The 22,295-nt window shown below is 45.2% G+C and overlaps 1 protein-coding gene across 3 annotated transcripts in view; it reads left to right on the forward strand.

The window, feature by feature from the left end:
* SHC2 (SHC adaptor protein 2) overlaps positions 1-22,295 on the forward strand; it is a 708,489-nt gene that overhangs the window by 606,740 nt on the left and 79,454 nt on the right. For all 3 annotated transcript variants that reach the window (XM_069648025.1, XM_069648031.1, XM_069648016.1), the window contains one exon: positions 10,194-10,247. In XM_069648025.1, the coding sequence (XP_069504126.1) occupies positions 10,194-10,247 (54 nt within the window). The remainder of the gene's footprint in view (positions 1-10,193; positions 10,248-22,295) is intronic.

Consider the following 22,295-nt stretch of genomic DNA (forward strand, 5'->3'; position numbering starts at 1 on the left):
AAGTCTTTGGTGATGGATTTAGGAGGTTCAGTAGGAAGGAGAGGGGTGCGCAGGAGTGGGGTTTGCATTGGAAGCAGGTGGTTAAATAAATTCTGTGTTGGAGGAGTTAAACGTTAGGCAACACAGGGCCATCCAGTGGCACATGGCTGTGACACAACTGGTGATGCTATCCAAAATAACATGGGTGGGGAATGGAAAGGGAAAAAAGATGTGGGTAACATCTTCAAAAAGGTGACAGTGAAACCGAAGGATGGGCTGAATTTGCCTAGTGATGAGGTTTATAGAGTAAAAGAGGAGTGGGCCAAGCAGTGACTAAGGGATGGTTTTTGATATACAGTTCCAAGAGTTGAAGATGGAGTAATTAGAGGATTAGGAGGTCACACGGGTAACTATAGCATCCTGGAATCCCATGGATTAGAGGGTTGGAGTTGGGAGTGCTTTGCCACAGTTTTAAAAACTGCAGAGGTTTCAGTTGTTATGAGGATGGAAGATTGGTGAGAGTGGTGATCAGTGGTCAGAGCTAGATACATTGGTAAGAGAAATGTCAGTAGTGTGTTTGCTATGGGAACCTTATTGGAGGGATCGATGAGGATAACCCAAATGGGTCTCTTGTCAGTTTTCTCATGGTTTACACGATTGGTGCTGGTTCATCTGAGTGGTTCTGGTGAGACTTAGAGACCCAGCCTGAGGCGGCTAGAGGGCAAAATTTCTGGTTGGTCTGATCATCAGAGGGTGCCATGCTAATTTTTATTTTGTGGTCTAGTAACTAGTCAGAGGTTTCTGACGGCCTATTGATCTTCCTCTGTGCGGCATTGCCCGAACATTGAGTTATATAGCGTAATTGATAGTAAATAATAGGACAATGATATATAGGTCACTCAATTCATCAACATCTGAAGAAAGAAGGGCTGATTCTGACCGGCCAAACTTGAGGTGAGTGTGAGACTGCAGATTGCACACAGATGTCAGGCTCTTAATTAGCAAGAAAACATGCTACAACATTTGTCCTTGGTTTGAGGAAATATAAAGGGTCATCTTGGCTAACTCACAGGCAATACTGGGCTCAGCGCCCAAAATACCTCAGATAACTACAACCTGTTCCAGAATCTGAGATCTGTTGTGGAAGGAAAGATGACTCTGGTATCATTCAAACATACACATTTGTGCAGCAAAACCTTTGCTGTAGTTAACTTGGCTGCATGGAAAAATCTTTGTCCATCGTAGGTGAGGGTGGTGAAGTCAGTAGAGAGAGCGGGTGAGGGCGAGTATGAGAGATAGAGAAAGGCACGTTTTTTGTGCTAAACTCATTTTTCGGGGCAGGGAATACTTGCAATAATACTGCCTCTTCTGCATCTAATGTCTTCTTTTGTTTGGTGATACCCTGCCAGCCCATGACACCCCTTGAAAGCTTTTTGCTTGATGTTCATGTGCACTGAGAAAATTAAACATTGATAATGATAACTTGGTTGGAGTTGTGTGTCAGTGGAGAGGAGTCAACTAGGATGAACAGGTAACCAAATGCGATGAGGGTTCTATGTTATTATAAGAAATGCTGAAAAGCCATCCGAAGTTCTAGGCCAATTTGTTAAAAATACTTTGTGAAAAAGTACTGACGTCGGGAAGTATTCCCAAATCATGGCAACTCGCTTACCTAGTGCCAATTTTTAAGAAAGGCGATAAGAAGGATCCTCGAAACTTCAGATTGTTATCGATGCTTGACTGTACTGGGAAAATGTTTGCATCGTTATTACTTGAGAAACTAGAGGAATGGGCTGACAAAAATGAAATACTCAATTCTTTCCAAAGTGGTTTCAGGAAAGGCTATTCCACGATCTATAATATAACCATTCTTGAGATTCTGCGCTTGAAGGCTATGACGAACGGTAGCCCACCACTGTATGCCTTATTCGTGGACTTTAGGACAGCCTTCGACTCAGTTCGCAGGGAAAAACTGTGGGCTAAACTCGAATTACTAGGCTGCCCAGACATTTTGCTGTATTACCTAAAACTACTTCATGAGGACAATCTAGTAGCATGCAGGTTAAACAGCCAGGGCGACATGACGGCTGTAATCCCCCAGAATCGAGGTGTTAAACAGGGCTGTGTTACGGCCCCGTTTCTATATAATCTTTTCACGCACGATTTACCAGCCATTATTGCCATGGAACATAACTGCCCTCCCGCAGTTGGTATTACCCATTGCCCGGTGTTAGCATACGCCGACGACCTTATAATCATGGATCATGCATTCAGTGGTCTTCGAAGATCTGCCCTGAAGTTATGGGAATACGCAGCGAACAATGACTTGGTAATTAATCAAGAGAAAACCCAATTAATGGTCTTTTCGGGCAAGAAGATCGCCCGTCCACGGCTTATACTGCATGAAGTGGAAATCAAATATACCTTGCAGTATAAATACCTAGGTGTTGAAATGGACGCAAAGTGCGGTTATAACTCTTGCATCCAATCGAGGAAAACCAGGGCAGCGCAAGTAACAGCACTCGTTAGCCAATTCGCAGCCAAAAACTGTGGCTTTAGTCTGTGTGGAATTCGCCAACTTTACACACAGGTTTTAACTCCTATGGTAGTCTACGGATTGGAAGCATTATTACAAATGGACTTGAGGTGGCTGCAAGTGATAGAAGGGAAACTTTGGCGGAGAATATTAGGGCTACCTCAATCTATCCCAATGGCGATATTAAGATTGGAATTTGGTGTCTCCTCCTTAAGGTCCATCGTATTAAAAAGGAGAGCATAAATGTATCTAAAGCTGAGCTATAACACAGAGAATCAGCTATTGAAAGCAATCCACTCAGAAATTACTAAGGAAACAACTAATTGCCAATTTAAAAAAGTGAATGAATCATTTCTGAGGGAATTATGTTGGATCAAGAGTTGTGATAAATACACTAATCTCGTAAGAAAAGCATTGTACAAAAAGATTGACCTTTGGGACTGGCTCGAAAATTACGATCATCTTGAGAAACTCCCCAAATATCAATATACACATTACATGCTATTCTCCTTCAAACAAATGCAGACCTATCTAAATCTATACCCTTCAAGCAGACTCAGGCGTTTTGTACTCCTGTTGAGGATGGACAATCTGCTGCTATTGACCAACAGAAGCGTCCATAACCTTTTGTCGCCTATGGAGAGAACTTGTCGCCTTTGTAAGGATAGCAGTTTGTAAAGAAACTGCTAACCATTTACTAAACAAGTGTGCTAACATGATTGATGTCTACCTAAAATGTTACAGTAAACTTGTGTATGACATTGTATTCATACGGGAATCGATATTTTGGGAACGCCTTATCAACACTCAAAGTTTGCAGATGCAAATTGCTACCTTTAATGTATGTTTGGAAATAGAAAGACTTTTGAACATTTGCATCTGAAGACTTTTGAACATTTCTCACCTGAATCTACCTGGATTATGATTGACTATATGATGATGATGGTGATTTGTGTTAGTAGAAAGTTATATTAATTTGCTGTGAATATTAAGTTTAAATGATAATTGAATTAGGATAGTATGTAGAATCATGAGTTTGACTTTTCAGTTCATTTTATATTTTTTTATACTTAGTATTGTGGTTTTCTTTTTGTTTTATTTTGTAACTTATCAATATGTGTAAAGTTTAAACTGTAACACATTATTAATAAATTAAAAATTATTATAAGAAATGAAATTACTTTGTGGTAATTTACTTCATAGTAATTCCTTTATGCATGATATGATTGATTATTTAAACGCACTTAATACCCAGAGGTTTCTAAGCGCGAACCCGGGGATTGAACCTGTGTTGCTCAGTGTCGTCTTGCTTCCAAGGCGAACACGTTCCCTTGAGCTATCCTCCCGAGCATGCCCACTCTTCCCTCTTCACTACCACCCCTGCACCCAACCTGCCCCTACCCATTTCTACCCCATAACTCTTAATTACATCTACACAATAACTTCTACACAAAGTAATTTGAAGTAATACAACAAAGTAATTTACCTAGAAATAATTGACTTTGTTAAAACAACACGTTGTGGGTAAAGCCACTTTACTTTGCCTGCCTCATCGCGGCTTGCAGGAGCTTCTCTCCCCTCACATCTCCTTCCAGACTGCCTCCCTCCGCTTCCCTGACCCTGATTGGGTGTCGGCTCTGTTTTTCCCATCTACACCGCCGGCCGTAGTTTGGTGCAGCATTTCCACTGCACTGCCATTGGGGTGAATTATTTGAATTTATTGCACATCGCGTGTGCTCTCCATGCTGTAGTGTGTAAAGCCACTTTACTGGGCTGCCACTTCTCTCCCCTCGTCCCTCCTTCCCATCCGCCTCCCTCCCTGGACACCTGATTGGGCACTCTGCCCCCCTAACGTGAACCAAATAGGGAAGCCCCTGCCCTTTGCAGACCCATGCGACTAAAGACCCATAGGCAAAGGATAGCTCCCAGAGAAGTAGCTCCAGATGGTGTCTGCCGGTGTCAGCTGGGGAAGCAAGAAGCCTGCAGCCGTCAACCTGCTTTGACTGCTAAAGTAAGTGTGGCGGGTCTGGGGGGGCAGCAACCACTTCAGCCCACTAAATTGACTCACCCCTCTGATTACTCTATTACTATCTCACAAAACTCTTTAGTATCTCAGTGAACTTTATTGCCTGCCCGTCTCTCAATTCTGGCTAAGAAAGTCGATTCTCCTGTGCATTGCCGCTTGTGTTTGTGTTGGACCTAGGCCTTTTTTCCTCGTTTAGGAAAGACACATTTGGTTGTTTTTACATTACTGTTTGTGTTGAAACTAGGCCTTTTTCCCTTTTTTAGGAAAGATGAATCTGGGTGTTCTTGCAGTTCGTTGTTCCCACTGTCTTTATTCTCACTGCTCTTGCGCTCCCCTGTGTCCCCTGCTTGTTGCCTCCTTCTGTGTGAACCCTCCACCTATAGTGCCTCCTGTGGTGCTCTTTTACGGGCTGTGCTTCTTTTCCTTCCTATCTCTCCCATCTTTCCTCCTGACACCCTCTATGGTGCTCTTAAGCTCTCCCATCTTCTGAAACTGCTTCTCTATCTCCTATCCTATCCCTCTCAATAAATCTGGAAGGAAAAAGTTCAAGATGGATATCCTGGTACCCAACCCAGGCTTCCCATTGACTGATATCCACATCCGTGCTTCTTCCAGACAGACTCTAACTGACATCCTCTTTGCTGTTCACTCTACAGACCTATGGACCCTCATATGGTCTCTGTTCTCTCTCCCTACTCCTCCTTTCCCATTAATGGTGGCACCCAGTGGGAGATCCTTGTGACCATCTTCAACTCCTCAAGACCATCATCAATGTCTATCTAAATTGTACCATCATGGTCCAGGGCTTTTAGCCCAATCTCCTCCTTCTTGATAGGCATCTCCCAGGTCTCATCAATTTCCTCCCTACCCCTGCCACTCATTCTAACATGTCTCTCGCACCTATGCCACCTCCTTCCTTCCTCCTCCACCACCTCTCTGGCACCCAACTCCTCCTCCACTGCGGACCCTTTCCCACTTCCGTCTACTGCCTCTGCCCATTCTGAGGCCTACCTGATGCCTCAGCTGGGGTACCTCACTCTTGCACCCCCCCCCACGGAAGTCTTTCAAATGTGGCAACCTGCTCCATGTAGCTACTCTCAATCTGGGGTCAACCATTCCTCTGAAATTCTGCCACCTCCTTGAAGACCATAACATGGATGTCCTGGCCTGTCACGAGTTTTGACACTCACCTCCCTGAGGGCTACAAGATCCTCTCCAAGCCCAGACCCGCCCATCCCGGAGGTGCAGTGGCCCTGAACATTCCAGAATGGGTCCCTGACTCTGTCACTCCTACGCAGGCTTACTCCTCCTTTGAATGCTTAGTATGCAGACCCTAGACACGTCACACTTTCTCTCTCAGAATGGGCTGCCCTCTCCTCTTCCCTCCTTGCCTTGACATCCCAACTTCTACTCCTCTGAGACCTCAACATCTACCTGGATGCTTCTAATCCCTCCTCTGGGCTTTTCCTCACCCCATGCGACTCTCTCTCCCTTTCCATTCTACCCTCAGGTCCAACACACACTGCTGGACACACCTTGAACGTTCTCATCTCCTCAGACACACCCCTTTCAAACGCTCTCACCACTCCTCTCTTGGACTCACCGCTTTCTGGTCTCCTCTCACCTGAAACGTCTTGCCCCTCAAACAAAGCCTACTCCAACTCCACCACCTTCCTACTCAGTCATTGGGGCCAAGAAACAAGTGTCAATGGATGCCTTTGACTCTACTTTCTGTTCTCATCCTACTCATGTGGCTGGCTTGCAACCAGACACAGCCCTCTCTAACCTGTATCTTTTTTATCTCCAACACTCTGGATATCCATGCCCCTGTCCTGAGAATCCATCTGAAGCATACCTCCAAGTGCAACTCTTGGTACGGCTACAATCTCACTGCCCTCAAACACATGTGCAGGCTGACTGAGAGAAAGTGCAGGCCTACGGGCACATCCTCTGACAAACTGAACTGCCACCTGCTCCAAATGCAACACAGACTCTCTGTCCTCTCCAAGAAGAGGGTCTATATCCAAGCCCACGTCTCTGCAGCTTCTCACAACATGGCCGAACTCTTTACAATTTGAAAGGAGCTGGCCTACCCTACTGCTGTCTCCTCCTCTCCTGTTCCCTCCCAGGCCCTCTGTAATGCTCTGGTCTCCCATTTCACCACTAAAACTTGGTACATCATGTCTTCACTTTCCTCTTCTTCTCACTCTACCTCCCTCAGGTCTCCCTTGGCTGCCTCTCCCTCTCCTCTTTCCTTGCTTAGACAATACCTGAAGATGTCTCTAGACAAGTCCAAACTATGAAAGTGTCATCCAAAAAGGTGCTCCCCTCCTCCTCCATAACTATCAAGGACCACATTGCCACCCTCACTCCAGCTTTGTCTGACTTCTTCCATCAATATTTCATAACTGAATCTTTACCCTACCTCCTCAAGCACTCCCTTGTGCACCCCCTCCTAAAAAAGCCTTCTGCTGATCCTACAAGCCCGGCACTATATCACCTGATTTGTATGACCCCTTTTGTGGCCAAACTCCTGGAAATGCTGGTCATCTCCCAGCTTACCCCCCAGACTTAATCTGTTGGCTGCCTCCATGACCATCAGTCTGACTTCAGAGCAGCCAGAGGCACGGAAACAGCTCTCCTGAACACCTGTGAAGATTTGCTCTCTAACCTCGACTCCAGCTCTCCCTCTGTCCTCATTGTCCTTGACCTTTACTCTGCTTTGACATGGTCAATCATGCCACCCTGATCGACTGACTCCGTATGAACCTGGGCATCATGGATCAGGCCATATCATGGCTGCCCTCCTTCCTCCTCGACCATCCCTCCAAGGTCCAACGTGGGTCCTTTCTCTCAACCACCTCTCTCTTCACATGTGTTGTCCCCCAGGGCTCTATCCTCTCACCTTGGCTCTTCAATGGTTATACGGCCCCTTTGGCTCACCTGGTCTCCTCCTTCTCCTCAAACTTCCAGTCTTATGCGGATGAAATTCAGCTCTCTTTCAGGCTTCCCTCAGCATCCTCTCCTCCCTCGCTCATTCCTGACTGCCTGTCTGTGATTCAGGATTGGTGCATCTCTAACGAGGGGCGTTGAAGGAGGGTGGCAATGTGGTCCTTGATGATTAAGGAGGTGCAGGAGAGCTCCTGTTTGGACAACAATTTCATAGATCACACTTGTGCCAGTAAGATGAAGATCCTTCTCATTGAGACCCTGCTTCAGCTTTCCCTCTCTCACTCTGGCTGCCCACCTTTCGCCCTCCACCCTCGCCTTCCTGTGAGGCAAAAGAACCTTTGTATCATCCTCGACTCCACCTTTCACCTTCTCTCCTCACATTACAGACCTTGACAAAATGGCCCATTTCCAGCTGCACCTGTGATTCAGGATTGGTGCATCTCTAACGAGGGGGGTTGAAGGAGGGTGGCAATGTGGTCCTTGATGATTAAGGAGGTGCAGGAGAGCTCCTGTTTGGACAACAATTTCATAGATCGCACTTGTGCCAGTAAGATGAAGATCCTTCTCATTGAGACCCCTGCTTCGGCTTTCCCTCTCTCACTCTGGCTGCCCACCTTTCACCCTCCACCCTCGCCTTCCTGTGAGGCAAAAGAACCTTTGTATCATCCTCGACTCCACCTTTCACCTTCTCTCCTCATATTACAGACCTTGACGAAATGGCCTATTTCCAGCTGCACCTCCTCAGAGGTATTATTCCTTTTCTCACTTTCCCCCAGAAGCTCACTGTATCCAGAGCACTAGTTCTCTCGAACCTGTACTACTGCAACAGCCGCTTTCTCAATCTTTCTACCTCTACTCTTTGCCCCCTGCAACAAATGATGAACAGACTCCAGGGCTTATCCTTGGCCTCAACCCAGGGACCGTATCTCTCCAGCCCTGAAATATCTCTTTTGGCTCCCGGTGACTGCAAGGATCAGGTTCCAGACCCTCTGCATTGTCCAGAAGTCTTTCTGGGGCCATGGCCCCGCACTACATCCTGCTCTCTCTTCCGAAATATCTTCCTTCTAGAGCCCTTTGCTCAGCTACCTCCAACTCTCTGAGAGTGGGGGTAGATCTCTCTCCTCTGCATGTGCTTCCCTCTGGAACAGCCTCCCTGCCCCTCTCAGACTTCAGCTGGATCACCTGAAGTTCTAGAAGCAGCTCAAAACTCTCCTTTTCTCCTCTGCCTTGTCTCTCTTGCTCTTTACGTACCTGTCTGCAGTGCCGATTGGTTGCTTGGTTCCCTCTGAATCTCACAGGGTACCAGGCTCCTCCATGCCCGGTCCTCCTTGTTCTGTCTCCTGGCCTATTGGGCACTTGGGGCTGTAAATGTTACCCATACAGCCCCCTTCCTCCTGCATTCACCTAGAGCTCTGCTGCCCTGGCTGCACTTTCTCAGAGCCATTCTGCCCCCCTTTTCCTTCCCCTTACACTTCCTCCTCTCCTTCAACCTTGCAATTCTATTGTCGCCCTTGCATGAGCCGAATGTCAAAAGGCCTAGTGGGATCGTTTGCCTTGTCCTCCCTTTCTCTTCCTTTCCTTGTTCTTGTGACGGCTAGAAATACTTGGGTACAGGTGTGTTGAAAACGGCACATCATATCGTATCATATAACAGCATCCCTCCATGAGAAACATTGTTTCCAGTCCCTTTTACTCCTTTAAATGTATGGAGGACAGTCTTTGGGACAAAGGACTAACTCCCTGCTGGTTATTTAACTATGTTTTAATAATATGCAGCAACAAAGCTCTTGAGCTGTCCCTGTAAGGGCTGAGATGTTGAAATCCTTGCTTTCAACAAGCTTCATTCACTTTTCTTTCAGTTTGCTTGTTCCATACTGTTTTTTTCTCAGACTATAATGCCAGGATTAGAAGTGTGAGAATGGAGTGTGATGATCATATCTGGTTTAGGGTCTTAGGCCTGACTTTGGCTCATATGAGATGTCTTCAATCTTCTCGCAAGGTTATACATTTGTGGAAGTCAGCTGTTCTTGGTCATTGTGTGATGGTGGCATGCCCCTTGTCATGCATGCCTGCGAAGAGAAGCTACAGACAGCCTACCTTCATTGAGAAGGGACATCACTCAAACCACCTAATAGTAAAACTCCATCACAGCTCGGCTTCAAATAAAATGTAGTCAGAGGCAGTGTTTTCCAGAAGAGACACCCCTCAAAGCTCAGCTTCAAATAATATGGAGTTAAAGACAGTGGTGCTGATTCTGAAATGTTTTTGTGCGCAAGAGATGAGATGCATTACCGAAGAACATAGATTACAATTCATCTCGTTCTGCCATTTACATCTCAGTCTGATCTCGCCCTTTAAGGAAGTCTCTCCTAAAATGGTGGGCAAATCACCTCTGAGGAAGGGCATCAACAGCGAACCCTTACAAAAGCTGCTGCCTCTGTGAGAACAACAGTGAGAGGCACCAGCTCTTCGAGGTACAGAGCACAAAGGGGGTCAACATGTGGCTCCTACAACACCCCCAAGAGATTTCACGGTTAGCCAGCAGACCACCTTGCTTTTAGGTAGTGACTTACATGCCAGGCCTGTCCTCAGGCCTCATGCGTGGTTCTTGGTTTGCAATGCAGTGTTAATGACGAAACATCCAACTGTTCAGAAGCTGTATTAATAATGTGTTTTGCATATTTTTTTTGTTTTTGGCAGATACTTGCGAACCACCATATGCAGTCCATATCGTTCGCCTCTGGAGGAGATACGGTAAGGAACCCGGGCTTCACCCTGTTACACCCCTCCAGGGAAGCTGCCAGGTAGAGCAGTATGTGCGTACCCAGATTAGCTCTAGGAGGCATTTGGGGTTCATATTTTGGGGGAGGCGGGAGATCCTTCACTACAAAAGGCTTGTTTTTCCTTTGTTTATGTTGGTGAGTATGCGGGCAACATTGCTCCAGGCGCTGGGTACCCCAGTTCCTAAGGTAAAGTTTTTTGCTTGCAATACCTTTTTAAAATGGATTAGCTTAATGCCATATTACATCACCATATTATTTATAGAACACAAGGAAATAGGCTACCCCGCCTGTTTGACACTGGCCGGTAGTGTTAACAGCACAATATGACCGATCATATCATTAGATCTGTATATGAAATAGAGAGCACCAAGTATACATTTACACATTTAACACATTTTATTTTCTGTCATGGTCTAAAAAGCCTGGTGAGGCCGTTATACGTACAAGATCAATTTTGAACCCATCATTCATGGGAGTTTATACACATTGTATCATATTCAGTATTCATATAATTCATATAATACACCGTTTGCAATTTGCACTGTGGGGGTTAGTACTATTCGTGACTTAGAATGTGGTTGTTATAACCAAAACATCTGTCTAGTCGACACTTGTGGTGTTTCTGGCATGAAGTAGGTGATTTTGCATTCTAATGCCGTCTTCAGGACTGTGGACATGGACTGGATGGTGTCACTGGTGTACACCATTAGTGGAACCTCTGCGCCATTGATGTCAGTGTCACAGGAGTGGAGAAGATATGCAGAGTACTTCTCTAAAGGTGCCTTCTGTGCGCCTCTGGTTGTTTGATCCTGTATGATTCAGGTCTCGTATCTGGCTTGAGCAGCTCTCTGTAGCTTCCTATTTCGGTGTGCTGTATCCGGATATACAAAGGTGCTCTCTATTTCATGTACAGATCTAATGATATGATCGGTCAGATTGTGCTATAAACAAACAGGCGGGGTAGCCTATGTCCTTGTGTTCTATAAACTGTTACATACCCTCATGACATAGGCCCCCCCCATATTAAAAAAGAGGGTCCTTACCCCTTAGATTTTGGAAAAATATTACATCACCATCAATAGAACTATGTTTTACTAATATGCAGTCAAGCTTTTGAGTTGTCCCTGTCAGGGCTGAGAGGCTTACATCCTTGCTTTTAACATACTTCATTCAGTTTTCTTTAACCATGCTTCCAGAGTCTTGCTGAGTGGTGTAAAATCTATGGTTTGCCTGGCGCTGTTGAACTCATGTCATATACTCTATATTGTTTTACTCTTTGAAAGTTAGACCTTGTTATATACATTCCAAAAGCCGACACATTGCACCACTGTACTTTGTGTTAGGGTAGTTGTTTGCTCCTTATGTGCGCAATTTTAATAAAGGACCCAGCCTCCCAAACAGAGGCGTTGCTAGGGGGTAGTGAGGGCGGTATAGCCCCAGGTCTTTTGGTTGTAGCCCCGGATAGAAGCCAGGGGTTACAACCAAAAAGACTAGCTAGCCCCCAGTTCCGATAGTCCCAAAATTAACGTAGGCCCGGATCTTTTCCAGACCTAGCAATACCCCTGCTCCCGAATCTCAAGTAAGCCATCAGTGGGACAAATTCACTGTAACACATAAGCATTCTTGGGGGAGGGGCAGTGATACCAGTTCTTTACAATATGTTTTCTTCCACACGTTCCTCATCTTGTGAAATACACCTCAGATGCAGTTTGCTCCTGAAAGTGTACTAGAGCCACCAATGGCATACTGCAGCTACGGGAATAGCTCCATCTCAATTCCTTGGTGCTCGCTCATGCCAGAAGTGATGTCATCCACACGTATACTCTAAGCTGCAGATGCATTTTTACTAATTTTACAAGAACACCTTCCTTCAGAACAGTCACTCAACATTTGTTGTCTATTTTTGATGGTGCGTCCCTAATCAGGTTTTAAAGCCTGAAGTTGTATCGTTCCGTGTCTGTCACTGAGCCATTCTCTTCCTGCCTTAATTCTCTATGTAGAGAGTCCACTACACCCAAGTATACTTCCTATCAAACAATGACCACCAACACCAGAGACGTTGCTAGGAGGGTCTATGGTGAGAGGGTCGGGGGGGGGCTATAGCCCCAGGTTTTTGGTTTCCCAAAACAATCGCTGCATATTGAATCGACACGCAGAGTCATACGACTTCACACCAGAGGTGATGAAAATAGGGGAAAGACTGTCCTTCCAACCTCTTTATCCAATGGGAATCCATTCATCAGGCCACGCTAAACATATTTGAACCGGCGGTCACCCTTCTAGTCTTGCTGCTCCCCTCAAGAACTGCTTTGAAACACTCCCGCATGCGCAAAAGCTCAGTCCCAGGTGAAATGTCCTGAGGGTTGGCATCATTGGAGCTTTTGGTCCGTGTTTGGCATCCATGAGCTCATTCCTTCATATCAATTCCATCCGCGCTCGTCCCTTTGGAGCCAGTGTCAATGCAGCGGCGTAGCCAGGATTTTCTTACACGTGGGACCTAAAGCTAATGTAGTTAGGCCCACGGCAGTGCCATTATCATCGGTAAATGCCAACACAGCACTGCTGAGTGGCATTTACACATTTTTCTTGGGTCTTGTCCGCTCATGCCCCACCCTGTCTATGTCTGTGTGTTAATGGCGTCAAGATCATTGGCACCCGCTGCTTTAATGCCATCAAAGCCTTCAATGGATCCTGACTGCGACATCTCCCTATACCTTTGATAGGTCTACCAAATTCAGGGTTATACCTGAGGAAGAGGAGGAAGAATTCCAAGGAGAACATGCCATATGGTCTGCAACTATTGGGGGGCCTGGCAGAGTCAGGATTACCAGAGGAACAAGCCCTTGATGAGCAGTCCACAGGCTCCCCTCTGCAGTTTGACAAGAACTTATTGGCTGGACAGCTCTCTAGACCTCATGCAACCTCCTGCAGCTTTTAGGCCAGACTTGAGCTCTTTCAGAGCTTCAGTTTCTAGAACGATGAACCCTCTGGGCATCTCTGCTTCTTCTGAGGAGATCAGGTTGCATGCATTTACAGATACTTTAAAGTGAAAGGTCCCCATAGGTTGCCTGCATTACCATTCAAATAAACCTTAATGGACAAGCTGAGCCAGTCCGAAGCACGTGCGGATGAAGAGCTGATGCAGAAGCATAGGGCAAGTTCTGCAGACCCTATCATTCTGACATTCCACACTTCCGGCAGCTACATCTGGCTCTATGAGGATAGCATTCCCCATGACCCCTCCTGATAGGGAGTGAAAGAATTTGGACTGATGGGGAGGTCAAGGATTTTACCCCAGGTAGCCACATCTTGAGAACACTGAATGCCTTGTGCACTCAGGCTCACGACTCACATGCCCTTTTGGAGGCTGCAGAAGTTGCAGGCAATCTTACACCTGATGTGCACGGATTTCACAGGCAAATGGTAAAGACACAGCTAAACCGCCTCTTCTGACAAGACTAGACACCACTGATTGCGTGGGCCTCCCCATGGGACAGGTGTGGTTTTATGGAGCTGCTCCTGGATATTTCACCATTGTTGTGCGGGCTAAACTACGTGTTATGCTGTGTGATGGTTTGGACCTCTCCTGAGTCTATGAGAGTCTGAAAAACGTCAAAGCTTCCCATCGCAGACAGCCACATCGCTGGGCTTATGAGCTACGTCAACTTCCTTCTCCTCAGATAGAGGCAGGTAACAGCCTTATTCTTTTGCCCAAAAAGCTGGGGATATTCCCACCAGCGTCAGCCACAGCTATAACAAAAACAGTACTAATGTTCTTCAAGAAGCTGGGATATTCCAAAGACCTCGGCTGCCGTGCATTCAAAACCCCTTTAAAGTTGACCTTTATACATAATTTGACTCTTGTGGGGAGCAGGACTCGAGTGCTCAAGAGGGCATAGCAGGACATCATGTTGGACAGATGGGTCTTGCCGACCATAGACCAGGCATTTTGTCAGCTCTTATTGACAAAACCTACACAAAAACGCCCTATTTTGCTGTCATCTCCTCTGGCACTGCTCCTACATCAAGAGACAAGTCATCTACTGCTGAAGGACGCAGTGGAGATTTTTACAACATTGGTAGAATGGAAAGGCTTGTATTCCCATCACTTCCAGGTATCAAAGAATAATGGATGTCTAAGATCCATCCTATATATGAGACTCCTCAACAAGCTTCTCCAAAAGGGCTGACTCAGATATCCACCCTAGCAAGACCCTCCAAGGTCAAGAGTTGCATGAGCGACAAGTCGAGCAACTCCAGAGCTCAGACAATCCAAACAACTCCCTCTGGACTACTCAACCTTAACCATTCCATCTGAAGCATTCAGTACAAGTTTGTATTTCCCCCGTTCAGGCTCATTTCGACCAGAGAGTAGTCACAGAGGTCTTGGCAGATGGTTATGTTAGCTGTCGTTCTGCACTGGAAGAGGGTGCATATTGTCCCATACCTTCATGACTGTCTCCAGCGTGCCAAACAGAATCATCAATTGAAGATCTCCAAAAGAAGAACAACCTCCTCCAAAAGTTAGGTTTCTCCATCAGCCTAAAGAAGTACTTTCTGACACCCTTAAAACAACTACAATGTATTAGGGCATTTCTGAATACAGAGCGTGGCATTGCTCGCTCTCCTCAGTTAGAGTGGCAAGCATTCTGACCACAGCCCTCTTCCAAACAAATGGGGTACACCAACGGCGGGATTTCTTGAGGATGTCAGGGCTGGTGATGTCTTGCAGCATCACAGTCCTGGACGTAAGACCGTGGATGTAGTCGCTGCAGTGGTCCCTGAGGAGTTCATGGTCCCAGTTCAATGGGGACATGAAGGATATTATTCTGGTCCTCCCACAGGTCTATTGAGCATTCATGACCAACTCCCTTCCGGTAGCCCCATTCTGACAGCTGTGGTTTATGGTCGCCCTGTTCACAGACCTATCTCTAATGGGATGGGGACCTGATCTGCATGACCAATCAGTGTTCAGTCCGGCGGAAGAACAGGAGACATCCATGGAGCTCAGGCCAGTTCATCTGGCAGAAAAATCCTTTTTAGCATCAATCAGAGATTTAACCATGCAGGTCCTCGTGGACAACACCACTGCCATGCACTACATCTATAAGAGGGATGTGTGGGATTCCTCAAGCTGTGCAGGCCATGCTCTTGAGGTTTCAGGCAATCAGGAAGTAGGTGACCGTGACAACTTCACACCTCGTCGGCAGTTGGAACACTAGGGCAGATACTCTGACTGGATCTCAGGAGTGTCCCAGAGATTGTGGAGCAGACCTTCCTGAGATCATCCTGTTCACTTGCAGCTCCAACAGGAAGTGTGAGACGTTCTGCACCATGGGGTTTCTGACTGGGGAGTCCCTGGGCAATGCACTGGGGATTCTGTGGGAATTTTACCCGGTGTACAGATTCCCTCCTTTTACAGTGATTCCTTTGATGCTGAGGATGTTTGAGCTGAGGGGAGTAACATAACCTCGATTACTCTGGACTGGGCATTAAGGAACTGGTACCTAGTCATGCTCCACATACTATGATCTCCTTGGCGGATGTCATGGATGGAGGGTGTGCGGATTCAGGCTTGCGGCAAAGAGCTACAACCCAAGACTGGGACACTGTCTTCATACCTGGCTATTGAGAGGTACAAGGACTGCGATCCCTCCATAGAGGTGATTGGTGTTATGCTCTCCGTGAGGGGCCTATATACCAAGCCAAGTCCATCTATGCTTCTTGATGGCTCAAGGTTTCTTCTTTGTGTCGCAGTAGAGAGCTTGACCCATTGTTGCATTCTACCAGCACAGTTTTGGAATTATTTTTATCATTGGCCAGAGGAGAGTTACCACTCGCACAGCTAAAGTTTATCTTGCAGATTTAAAAGGACACATCACCATGTCTCTTATTGTGTGGTTCTGAAACTGTAAGTGTCTCAGAGAGCTTACTAACACTAAACTGCTAAAACAGCTTGTCGCCACTTTTTGCTGCCATCGTTTTTTCATGACAAGCTTGATGGTGGCACCATTTGAGCACATTCATTCACCAATCTTGCCAGCCTTTCTTCAATCTCCAAGGAGCCTCCCTGTTCATTAAACCATCTTTCCGTCCGAAGGTAGCACTGAAATTTCATTTTCAGCAGACAATCCCCCTTCTGGTGCGATTTCCACCTCCTCATCCATCCAAGACTGAGGAGAGATTCCATATACTGGACTAAAGTAGGGTGCCGACATTTTAAGTCTAGAGATCTAATGAAGATAAGCTGGATGACCAACTGTTCTAGGCTTCACTCGGACACAGAAGGGCAGGGCAATCACTAAGCAGGTGGTTAATGCTCTGTATCAAAGCCTCTTGGAATCTGACCCACAAAGAAGCACCAGAGGTGGGTGTCCAGTCAACTCGTCGAAAAAAAACTGGTCGACTGCAATTTGGTCGACGCAATTTGGTCGAAAACCATTTCGTCGAAAAATTTTTTTTATTTATATATTTATTTTTGGGTTTTCGTTTTGTTAAAAAAATGGGTTTTTAGAGAAAAAAAGGGGGTTGGGGGGGGGGACCCCCCAAAAAAAAAAAAAAAGGGTTAAAATAGAAAAAAAAAAAAATTCGACAAAATGGTTTTCGACCAATTTGATTCGACCATTTGTCTGGTCGACCAATTTTTTTCGACGAATTCACTGGCAACCCCAGAGGTGGTGCATGCTCATTCAGTGAGTGGCCAGGTAGTCACGTCTTGTAAAGGAGAGATCCCCTGCTGGGCACCTGCCAGGCTGGAATGTGGACCTCTTCATACTCTCACTAAGCAGCCCCACCTGGATCACCTGCCTGGTAAACCAGCTAGAGTGGGTAGGTCAGACCTGCAAAATGTCCTCTATGAGGTGCTATTCTGGCTTTGCATGCCCATTGGGGTTACGATACAGCTTTGAGAGCCTTTCACAAGATGGGGAACCTGTGGCAGAAATATATATATCTATTGAAGAACAAAGCACATGCCTGCAGTATGTTCCTGTTGCCTTTCCACATTCCCTGCAAAATTCAAGTATTTGCTTGGAATGTTTGCATGTTACATTTCTGCTATTCTTCACCCCCATGCCAAAAGGGCGGAACTGAGGGAAATGGCGCTAGTGGCTTTGAGTGTATGTTATGTTATTCGAAATGTGCATAGACCTACATTGGTATGTCTTCGATGTGCTGTGGTGGATGAAGGCCGTTTAGAAGACCGTAGTATATGCAAACATGAGAACATTAAAAGGAAATTACATTGCATGCAAATAGTAATTAGATTCTGGTGACTATTCAATTACTAGCAGAGATGACTAGTTAAAAACATTATATAAACCTTGCAGCACATTTCAGGGTCTATGTAACATCTGCACTGAATTTCTCATGGGACTCAGCTGTATTCTATGAGTTTCAGTGCAAGAGGGAGAATGAGTATTGTAAATAGTCTATCAACCCTTAAGGAAACTGTCTATTGTTGAGAGCTCTGCTATACTTTACTTGGAGAACACGCACACACTGTATAATATGCAGTCAAATGCTAATTACATGCACAATTGCCAGATATGTCAAAGATTCATTCAATGCATGTGCTCTTGTCTGTATATTTGGGTTATTTATTTATTCTTAATATACTGTCAGCCAAATGGCTTTGCATATACAACATAATACATAATTACATATTAATTACATATTAAACACATAACATAAAACAAACTAACCTCATAAGAACGATAAAATGAACAGTCCACACATCAAAATATAAAAACACAAATGTCATAGAAAAAGGTTGAAACATGGCTGCAAAGATACAAAATTACAAGTATATATTAGGCAATTTAGCAGCATAGTCATTTTAAAATTGCAGCACATTTCTAGTAAAATTTCACCATATAAAGATGAAATTCCAGTCATTTCCCACTAAGAATCTAGAATCGAGGGAGGACATGTCAGACACATTGAAAGCATTATCATAAGATTTGATATAACTGGATCTGATGTACAGGAAGCTCTTGCACTCAGTCATGAGATGAACCAATGTTTCTATTTCAGATGAACCACACAGGCGACACAATCTATCAGATCCTGGTCTGCCTTCAAAAGCACCTTTAGTGGCAAAAGCCTCACTGATGTTATAACTGAGTAACAAGTGTTGCCTCACAATTGCGCTATTTGGAAATGCAAAAATATAGGTGGGTTTATAAAGGTGAGCAGTTCTATAATCGCAGTACGGCCCACTAGTACTTTTTGTGTAGAGGTTCATGAGATACTGAGCAGGACTGTGCAAGATCAGAGCCTGTTTCATTCTATTTTTCACTTGATACTCCGCCCATGTCTAGAGAGGTCAAAGTACCCTGTCTGCCATTTCGTATAGAGGGATAGGAGGGCCCCATGGTCACCAGAGATTTACAATTATGAAGCTCCATACATTATTGTAAAAAGCTCACTATTACAGTGTTGTTGTTCATATGACATAACTACTTTAAATATAAAGTTATAAGTTATGCCTTATTGTTAGGCAGAATTATGTGCAGTACCCTTTAGGAACACTACACAAAATTAAGACTACACGTTTAAGTACGATTTCACCTTTGGTACAAGCCTGTACTACACAGTAAAGTGGTAGCGAAGCGATTGCTGAGCAGCCAGACTTATCTCAAGAGTAAAGTGAGCAGTACAGGAGATTACACAAAGGACAACAATCCCTATGTTTAAAATAAACACTGATTCAAGGTTTCTGAGTAAAATAATATACATTTATTTACAACATAATTTATAAAACAGTTCACTATCATAAAGCAGCAGAAAATCACAGCCTTACTATACTACAATAACACCCCAATCAATTCTGGACAAGTTAAGCTCAAAATAAAGTGTGAGCAAAATGGCACTCCAGCAATTTAAAACGGAGAAAAGACAAGGGTATGCAAAATCAATAGCACCAACAAGTTATAGTCAGGGCAATCTAGAAAAGGCTACTACAACTGGGATTCAATAGGTCTGGGCCAATGTTAATGGTTCAGAGTCTTTGCAGAGGATCACATAGTTCAAAGTAGTTCACGGTTAAGTCTTGGCCAAGAGTTCAATACGAAGTTGGTTGAAGGAAAAGTTACTTAAAGGAGAAGAGAAGGACAAGCCTTCAGAGAGGCGAAAGATTTTGCACGGTTTCACCGCGGCCAGACGGAACAAACGACCGAATTTGCACAGTACTTTTAAAGAAGAAGAATGCTGTTGCTGAGGCAGTTGTTCCAGGCAGTTCCTGCAGGCTCACCGTTCCTGAAGCTTCAGTCGTGGTGACAAGAAGGAAGATGGCTGGAGGGTCCTGTGCTGTCCAGGGAAGAAGCCAGCAGCAGAGCAAAACGACAAATAAAAGGTGCGCTCCTTAAAACCCAAACTGGTTCTCTTCCCACTGGCTATCCGATCTACTGCAGCTATGCACAGTAAATTCAACCATGATGAGGACTGGTGTCTGGTGTTTGGCGAGCTGGTTGTTCCCACCAAGCTCAAGGGAAGACCCAGAGACAGGCTTTTTATGCACCAAATTCCCCATTCACACAGCCTGGCTGTCAATCACACAGCAGGGTGGATGTCCTGGCAGGGCAGCCACCTGGCCAATCAAACAAGAGTGTGACTTGGGTCTCCAAGGAGACCCTGTTTAGGGGGCCTCAAACTCCTGCCTCACATCCTCTCCACCCAGACACTCAGGCGCCTAAGGAGGGCTTCTGTGCTGAAGCCCGCCAAAGGACGGCGAACAAAGGAACCAAACCTGGTTTGGCGTGCTGAGTAAAACACTAGAAAGACCTTTATAAAAAGATATGGCACGCAAACTCGACCGGAACCAAGTTACAATTAAAGTGGATTACTGGGTTTCAGTTTGAGGGTACTACCATAGCCTCAAATGGTACCAAAGGCTATTTTCATAGTCTGCAGTAGAATAAAAATGGTAGATACCACCGCCACCAGCCAAATCTTAGAGAAAGGGGAACATACTAATGTTCCATGAGAATCAGACAAAAGGGGACAACTATTAACCCCTCCAGTACTCTATTGGAAGATAGGGTGTACTGGGTCTGTAAATTTAAAAATACTAGTAAAGTCAATGGTAAATTAACATGTTCTGGGAGACAGTAGTCAGTCCCAGAAAATGGAGTTTAAAGTGGGAAGTCTGAAAAGACAACCCTGTGTTACTGCACTAAAGGTGCTGGGTGACACACAATAAAAAGATGATGCCTATGGGGTGGGTGAGACTCCGTAGTCCATGAGCATAGAAATGTACAACACACCGCAAAACACATGTAAGAGTGGGAAAAAAAGGCTCACACACTTACCAGGTGAAACAAATTAAACCCTAGAAATCCAGAAAAGCTGCTGCAGGACTCAAAAGGAAAGGGAAATTAGCCATTCTGCAGAATTCTTCCTAACACTCACCCCCCCAGACTAAGGGACAGGAAGATTTAATCCACTCCAGGATGAATCTCTTCACTCTAGTCGGTCAAACATCCTAGAGAGACCATCAGCATTTTGGTGGTGACATCCTCACCTGTGCTCAATGGTGAAATCAAACCCTTGCAGGCAGATTGCCCATCTTAGCAGTTTTGGGTTTTCCCCTTTCATTTGCATCAAACATCTCAAGGGTTGGTTGTCTGGCTGTATCACAAAAGTAGATCCATACAACTATGGTCTAGACTTCTTCAGAGAAAACACAATAGCAAAGCACTCACGCTCAATGGTTGCCCACCATGTTTCTGGTTCCTTCATCTTCCTGCTCATGAAGCAAATGGGGTGCTCCCTACCTTTCTCATCCAGTTGACTAAGGACTGCACCTATACCTGTTTTGGAGGCATCTCTCTTCTGGCTGCACAATGAAGGGTTGGTGATAATCAGGAGCTCTTAGGACTGGAGCTCGACAAAGGGCTTTCTTCAGGTTTTCAAAGGCTTGAGTGCACTCCTCATTCCATCTGACCTTCTTAGGGAATTTTGGAGAGGAGACCACATTCAAGGGAAAAGCTATGGTCCCATAGTTCTCTATGAAGTTCCGGTAGTACCCAGTGAGACCTAGGAAGGCTCTCACCTGTGTTTGAGTAGTAGGAGTGGCCCAGTTTTGTACAGCTTGTATTTTGCTAGGCAATAGCCTTATTTAACCTCCTCCTACTTCATGACCAAGGTAGACCACCTTGCTCTGACCAATTTGACATTTACTTGCCTTTATGGTCAGATGGGCCTGCTCAAGAGCCTGCAATACATATCCTAAGTGGTCAATGTGTTCTTTCCAAGTAGGGCTGAACTGTGCAATGTCATCCAAGTATGCCATGCAGAAGTCCTTCATCCCATTCAGAACTTGATTAACCACCCATGGAATGTAGCAGGTGCATTCTTTAATCCAAAAGGTTTAACCTTAAACTGGTAGAGGCCTGCTGGGGTCGAAAATGCAGTTTTCTCCTTGGCATGGTCTGTCATGGCTATTTGCCAATAGCTTGAAGTATGATCAAATGTACTGAGGTACTTGGCTGCACCACGTTTATCCACCAGTTCATCTGTCCTGGGTAAAGGGTGGGCATCAGCCTTTGTGACTGCATTTAGAGCTCTATAGTCCACACCGAATCTCAACTCCTTGGATCCTGCTTTTGGTACTAGAATAACTGGACTAGACCATGGACTTGTAGATGGCTCTATAACCCAGAGATCAAGCATATTGTTGACCTCCTCCTTTATGTGGGTCCTTACATGGACTGACATTCTGTAACGTCTGCTTTTCGCAGGTAAACAGTCACCAGTTAGAATATCATGCTGGCCCCAAAGGGTCAAGCCTGGTGATAGTGAAAACAGGGAGGCAAACAGATTTTTTTTTTTAAAATTATCTTTATTATTTTCAACACGTCTACATGTGTTCAACATTACAGTAACTTCTCCCCCCCCAACACCCCGCCACCCCTGCCTCCCCCCCTGGGGACGTGCATTTTTTTACTTCAGGGATCACATTAAGCATTGAAAATGCCTGAGATCTTAATGTTATGTGGGCACCACTGTTCCATAAAGT

The sequence above is a fragment of the Ambystoma mexicanum genome, chromosome 1p, assembly GCF_040938575.1.
Source record: "Ambystoma mexicanum isolate Mex_15411 chromosome 1p, UKY_AmexF1_1, whole genome shotgun sequence".
NCBI lineage: Eukaryota > Metazoa > Chordata > Amphibia > Caudata > Ambystomatidae > Ambystoma > Ambystoma mexicanum.